Source organism: Carlito syrichta, unplaced genomic scaffold (genome assembly GCF_000164805.1).
Source record: "Carlito syrichta isolate Samal-C Ts95f unplaced genomic scaffold, Tarsius_syrichta-2.0.1 Scaffold123403, whole genome shotgun sequence".
NCBI classification, from domain to species: domain Eukaryota; kingdom Metazoa; phylum Chordata; class Mammalia; order Primates; family Tarsiidae; genus Carlito; species Carlito syrichta.
In genome coordinates, this window is record NW_007067499.1 from 2,056 (window position 1) to 9,227 (window position 7,172).

General features: G+C 50.7%; 1 protein-coding gene across 3 annotated transcripts in view; it reads right to left on the reverse strand.

The window, feature by feature from the left end:
* Positions 1–2,051: 2,051 nt before the first annotated feature.
* Positions 2,052–7,172, reverse strand: part of LCK (LCK proto-oncogene, Src family tyrosine kinase) — a 27,248-nt gene continuing 22,127 nt past the window's right edge. For all 3 annotated transcript variants that reach the window (XM_021707690.1, XM_008048395.2, XM_008048396.2), the window contains 4 exons: positions 5,312–5,388; positions 5,067–5,220; positions 4,851–4,982; positions 2,052–2,691 (listed from right to left, as the gene is read on the reverse strand). In XM_021707690.1, the coding sequence (XP_021563365.1) occupies positions 2,489–2,691; positions 4,851–4,982; positions 5,067–5,220; positions 5,312–5,388 (566 nt within the window). In that variant the 3' untranslated portion in view covers positions 2,052–2,488. The remainder of the gene's footprint in view (positions 2,692–4,850; positions 4,983–5,066; positions 5,221–5,311; positions 5,389–7,172) is intronic.

Genomic DNA, 7,172 nt, shown 5'->3' on the forward strand with positions numbered 1-7,172 from the left:
AAATTATCTGAGCATGGTAGTGCACGCCTGTTGTTCCGGCTACTTGGAAGGCTGAGGTGGAATGATTGCTGGAGCCCAGCAGGTCCATGCTGGGGTGGCTGTGAGTGTGCCATGCACTCCAGCCTGGGCCACAGAATAAGACTCCGATCCCCTCCAAAATAATCTGTCTTGTGGAATTTACATTCTTTTAAGGGAAGACAAAAAATAAACATCATAAAGAAGTAAATTAGCCAGGCTCGATGGCTCAGCCTGTAATCCTGCGCTTTTGGGAGGCTGAGGTGAGTGGATTGCCTGAGCCCGCGGGTTTGAGACCCGCCTGGGCAGCGAGACCTCATCTCTACAATAAATCAAAAAATCAGCCGGGCGTGGTAGCTCATGCCTATAATTCCGGCTACTCGGAAGGCTGAGGCGGAAGGATCGCCAGAGCCCAGCAGGTTGAGGCTGCGGTGGCCGGGAGCGGCCACTGCACTCCAGTCTGGGCAACAGAGTGAGACTCCAACTCAAAAGAAATAAAAATAAAATAAAAAAAGAAGTAAATTATGCCAGGCTTGGTGGCACAGCCTATAATCCCGTGCCTTTGGGAGGCTGAGGTGAGTGGATTGCCTGAGCCCGCGGGTTCGAGACCCGCCTGAGCAGCGAGACCTCATCTCTACAATAAATCAAAAATTAGCTGGGCGTGGTAGCACACACCTGTAGTTCCGGCTACTTGGAAGGCTGAGGTGGAAGGATCACTGGAGCCCAATAGGTCAACACTGGGGTGACTATGAGTGTGCCACTGCACTCCAGCTGGGTGAGGGAGTGAGACTCTGACTAAAATAATAATAATAATAATCTGAGGTCAAATATAGTCCTTGAACCAATCAAAAGTGCTATTACCGAGCGTGGTAGCTAATGCTTATAATTCCAGTACTTTGGGAGGCCAAGGCGAGAGGATTGCCTGAGCCTAGGGGTTCCCAACCAGCCTGGGCAACTTGGCCAGACTTTGTCACTACAACAAATCAAAATATTAACCAGTGTGGCATGTGCCTGTAGTTCCAGCTACTTGGAAAACTGAGGTGGAAAGATCTCCTGAGCCCAGCAGGTCAAGGCTGTGTGGCCACGAATGTGCCACTGCACTCCTGCCTGGGTGACAGAGTGAAATTCCAACTAAAAAAAAAAAGAAAAGAAAAGTGACTGGGTGCGGTGGCTCAGCCTGTAATCCCAGAACTTTGAGAGGCCGAGGCAAGTGGATTGCCTGAGCCCGCGGGTTTAAGACCAGCCTGGGCAACATGGTGAGACCTCATCTCTACAATAAATCACAAAAACTAGCCGGATGTGGTGGCGTGTGTCTGTAGTTCCAGCTACTTGGAAGGCTGAGGTAGAAAGATCGTCTAAGCCCAGCAGGTGGAGGCTGTGGTGGCTGTGAGAGTGCCACTGCACTCCAGTTTGGGCGATAAGAGTGAGACTCCAGCTGGACTCGGTGGCTCAGCCTGTAATCCCGCGCCTTTGGTAGGCTAAAGTAAGTGGATTGCCTGAGCCTGTGGGTTCGAGACCCGCCTGGACAGCGAGACCTCATCTCTACAATAAATCAAAAAATTAGCTGGGCGTGGTAGCGCACGCCTGTAGTTTCCAGCTATACTTGGAAGGCTGAGGTGGAAGGATTGCCTGAGCCCAGCAGGTTGAGGCTGCAGTGGCCGGGAGTGGCCCCTGCACTCCAGTCTGGGCGACAGAGTGAGACTCCAACCCCCCCCCCCAAAAAGGGCTATTGCTCTTCTGTGATGGAGAGGAAGGTCCTGTGACACACCCACTCCCCAGGAGGTTCCAGTCAGGGTTGGCCCTGAATCCTTTGGGAGAAGTGGTCGGGAACACTGTCTCATGTGAAAGGGTTCACAGAGTCTATACGGTAGAGTTGTGTGGATCTCTTCTTGGCCCTCAGCAACAGCAGGCCTGGAAAAAGTCCAGAGCTCTGCTCATCCTCTCTTTCACCCCAAATCAGGGTAGCCCAGTTTCCATCTTCGGAACCTCCTGCAAGGAAAAGGAGGTGGGAGTACACAGCAAAGAGATGTACAACCTTTATCAGCAGATATTTATTGAGCTCCTGATGTGTACCAGGCACCAAGGAGGAGCGCACAGAGGTATTAGATATGGTCCCAGCCCTCAAAGTGCTTCTGGATGACCTGAGAAAAGAAAAGTGGGTGAGCAGAAGATGCTGTCAATCACAGGCCTCTCTCTTCTCTCTGTGGCCACAGGAAATGGGAAAGCCCAGAAAGGGACACCTCGGACAGTGTCCAAGACATACATGCACAGGCTACACATGACAAGGTATGTATACAGACCCATAAAACTACAGGCCGGGTGTACAAGACACAAGATACGTATGTGTCACACGTGGGTGAGATTCATGTGCTGAGTCCAGATGTGCATAGGCCATGTGGGTATGGCACAGGAACGCCATCTCCCCAAGCCAGGCTGGAGAGGTGAGGGAAGGATCCTAGGCCAGTGAGGCCGCTCAAGGCTGAGGCTGGTACTGGCCCTCTGTGGCTGTGAAGAAGTCCTCTAGCACACTGCGCAGGTAGTCAAAGGTGGGCCGGTCCTCTGGGCGCTCCTTCCAACACAGGATCATGAGGTGGTACAGCTCCTCTGGACAATTGTCAGGTCGTACCATGCGGTAGCCCCGCTCCAGGTTCTGAATCACCTCAGGATTGGTCATCCCTAGAGATTGATGGGAGAAAGGACATTAGGGTTTCAGGCGTTGGAAACCCACAGGTGGAAGTGATGTTCGGAATATTTAACTGGCATGATGTGAGCACCAATTTGAAAAACTCTTGGTCTTCATCAGTGTTAAGGCCATACTAGCAGCACCTGAAGAATATCAGTCATGCCACTTGGAGTACCAGGGATAGATTATTGTTGTTGTTGTTGTTTTTGAGTCAGAGTCTCTGCCGCCCAGGCTGGAGTGCAGTGGCAGTCTCACCACCACCGCAGCCTCAACATGCTGGGCTCAGGCAATCCTTCTGCCTCAGCCTTTCAAGTAGCTGGAACTATAGGCACACACCACCACACCAATTTTTTGATTTATTGTAGAGATGAGGTCTCACCAAGTTGCCCAGGCTGGTCTCGAGTCCCTGAGCTCAGGAAATCCTCTCACCTTGGTCTCCCAAAGTGCTGGGATTATAGTTTGAGCCACTGCGCCTGGCAGATTATTGTTTAAAATTTTTTTTTTTTTTGGTCAGGCCACATTGTTCTGTTTCCCTTCCTTAATGGTGGTCCTGGACTGTGGACCCCAAGAAGAGATGTTCTGGAAGACAGCATGGCCACAGCAAATACATACCTCCCTGTTTCTATATTACCCAGTTAGCTTTTGGTTTCTCCAGTCTCCTGAGAGAAGATTATAACAACCCAAGACCAAATATTATAGAGTCATGGCAAAGAGTTTTGATCCTGCAAAGCTTCAGGCCTAACCCTGGTCAGTAGAGACCTGTCCTCCCCAGGACTTGCCCCCTGGGAGGTTTCTACTAAAGGGTTTCTCAATTTTTTTTTTTTTTTTTGAGTTGTAGTCTCACTATCTGTTACCAACCTGATGGGCTCCGGCGATCCTTCTGCCTCAGCCTTCCAAGTAGCTGGAATTACAGGCGTACACTACCAGGCCCGGCTAATTTTTTTGATTTATTGTAGAAATGAGGTCTCGCCAAGTTGCCCAGGCCGGTCTCGAACCCACGGGCTCAGGCAATTCACTCACCTCGGCCTCCCGAAGGCGCGGGATTACAGGCTGAGCCACCGAGCCCGGCTGAGGCCAACCTTTTATGACCAGACCTGCCAACGGAGGCTAACTTTCCGGCTGGCTTTCATCAGATCATTCCTTCTTTTCCCGTCTGTTAGTTGTGAGATTAGAACAGTGCCTGGGCCAGGCTCGGTGGCTCAGTTTGTAATCCCAGCACTTTGGGAGACTGAGGCAGGTGAATTACCTGACTCTGCAGGTTTGAAACCAGCCTGGGCAACTTGGAGAGATCTCGTCTCTACAATAAATCAAAAATTAGCCAGGCGTGGTAGAGCGCATCTATAGTTCTGGCTATTTGGAATGACAAGGTGGAAGGATCGCTGGAACCCAACTGGTCGATGCTGGGGTACCACTGCACTCCAGCCTGGGCAACAGAGTGAGACTCCAACACACACACACACACACACACACACACACACACACACACACACACACACAAAAGAACGGTGCCTGGCCCTTACGAAGCTTTTGATGGTTATGGGCAAGTCACTCCAACTCTCTGAGTCTTGGTGTCCCGATATGAAAAACAAACCAGCCGGGCTTGGTGGCTTAGCCTGTAATCCCGCACCTTTGGGAGGCTAGGTGAGTGGATTGCCTGAGCTTGCAGGTTCGAGACCCGCCTGGGCAACTTGGCAAGACCTCATCTTTACAATAAATCAAAAATTAGCCAGGCATGGTAGCGCACGCCTGTAGTTCCGGCTACTTGGAAGGCTGAGGCGGAAGGATCTCCGGAGCCCAGCAGGTCGAGGCTGCGGTGGCCAGTAGCATACCACTGCACTCCACTCTGGGTGACAGAGTGAGACTCCAACTCAAAAAAAAAAAAAAAAAGGTTGGCCTCTTGCCTCTCAGGCCAGATCCACTAGGTTGCTTGTGCCAGAACTGAAGAAAAGAGCTGGGGTGATTGAAGGAAGAAAGATCTAGTGATAGAAATGGAAGCCAACCCTGGGAGAGGACATCTTTTTAGGGGTGTTGGAGTCACAGCCCTGGGAGGACAGAGAAGATGCAGCTAGAAGGTTTCTGATTCTGAGACTGGGAAGAAGAGAGTAGAAGACATGGACTGGCTGCCTTCCCCATCACCCTATCACTTCCTGACCTGGGTAAGGGATGCGGCCATGGGTGACAATCTCCGTCAGCAGGATCCCAAAAGACCACACATCTGACTTGATGGTGAATGTCCCATAGTTAATGGCTTCAGGTGCTGTCCACTTAATGGGAAACTTGGCTCCTGGGGAGGAAGGAAAGTGAGGTCACCTGGGTCTGCTTGGCCAGAACTTTCAGGCCCCAGACCTCCCTCATATCCCATACTTACCCTCCCTGGCTGTGTACTCGTTGTCTTCAATGAGGCGTGCTAAGCCAAAGTCTGCAATCTTGCAGTTCAAGGTGTCAGACACCAGGATGTTGGCAGCCCGCAGGTCACGATGGATATAATTCCGCTCTTCAATGAATGCCATGCCTTCTGCAATCTGCAAGCCAGGCACAGGTCAGCAGCCCTGAGCCTCACATCCTCACCCCACTGGCCTCTGCCCTTGTCTGACTCCTCTCCAGTCTCCTTACTTGGGCTGCCATGTCCAAGAGTTTGTTGATGGTCAACTTGATGCCTGGCGGGGTCTTGAGAAAATCCACCAGGCTCCCTGTAAGCAGAAGCAAGAGTTGCTGATTCAAGTTGCCCCTCAAGGGGAGGCCCTCAGGCTCTCCTCTGCCAAGCGGGGGTCTAGAACTAGCATCTGACATGTGCAAAGGAAGAGTCTGGGGTAAGAACAGAGGAGTGTGTGCTTAGGGTGTGAAGGTCTTTTCCCGGAGCTAGGAGGGGGTATGGTGGGAGGGGTCTCTAAGCTTTTTCTCACCAACAGGGTAGAGCCCACACTCCTCAGCTCATGCTCCTCAGCTCATCCAAAGCCCTGCATGGTCACATTTGTAGCTCCTTCTCCTTCCCCCACCCTGCCTCTTCACACCCCCTAGCAGGTTTGAGATCCTTCACTCAGACCACTAGACACCCCAAAGCTTCTTTGTTTCATCTCCGTTGGCTAAAAATTCTCCTTTTCTTTCATTAACCAGCTAGGTTACCCCTCTAGGAAGTCTCTTTAGATCTTACCAAACATAATCAATTGTATCATCTTCTACCCTCCCATGGCATGCTGGGACTTTTCCTGGACACAAATCTGGTCTTCCTGCTACCCATCACTAAAATGAGGTCCTTGTTTCATCTGTCCATGTTCCCAGTACCCAGCCCAGAAGAAGGAACAACAGTGAACTGCATTTATTGACTGGAGTATAGAAAGAGGTGCCTTGGGTCTGAGGGACCACCTCTCTAGTAGTAGAGGGCAGCTGGGAGAAGATCATGGATGGGAATTGCTGGGATGCAGTGAGTGACCACTGGCCTGTCCCAAGAAACTGTGTAAACCCTGTGTAAGGGTGATAGCAACCTGAGTGTCCTCACTATGAGTGCTGAATTAGTCACCAAACATAAAGGCCTCACCCAGACACAGCAAATATGTGGACATCTACTGCCATTCCTCCATTCCTCAGAATCCTTCTCAACCCAGCACTACATGCAACTATCAATCAAAATTGATTCACATGATAAAACCTATTTGCCATTTCCAGAACCCATTAGCCAATTAACAGCTTGTTTTTCTTCCTGAAAGAGGGATGGATTTTGTACTCCCAAAGCAGTTAACATGGGGTGGGCACTGTCCTAGTTGTTCTACATTACCATCATTTTTTTTTTTGAGTCGGAGTCTCACTCTGTCACCCAGGTTGGAGTGCAGTGGCATGCTCAGGGCCACAGCAGCCTTGACCTGCGGGGCTCAGGAGATCCTTCTGCCTCAGCCTTCCAATTAGCTGGAACTACAGGTTCGTGCTACCACACCTGGCTAGTTTTTTTGATTTATTGTAGAGACAAGGTCTCACCATGGTGCCCATGCTGGTCTCAAATTCCTAGGCTCAGGCAATCCTCTCACCTTGGCCTCCCAAAGTGCGGGATTACAGGCTTGAGCAACTGTGCCCAGTAATTATCACCATTTTATAGATGTGGAAACCAAGGCAGAGTGAAGAACTGTGATTATCCCATAGCCATACAATCAGGAAGCCAGGATTCTTACTCAGGCAGACTCCAGAGCCCTTCATGAATACTCTCTATTACTTCTGGGTGAGCCCAGTTAGATTGCTGCTGTCATACTCAGGGAACAGCACCAGAGATAGTGCAAGGACTTAGCCTATGTCACACAGCAAATTAGTATGAGAAAAGCTGAACCTGGAAATCCATATTCCTCTTCCTGAGGCTGTCACTATCTAATAGCAGATCAAGAGAGGTGAGAGGGATCACCCAGAACTGAAAAAGAGGGCTTTAAGCCGGGCTCGGTGGCTCAGCCTGTAATCCCGCGCCTTTGGGAGGCTGAGGTGAGTGGATTGCCTG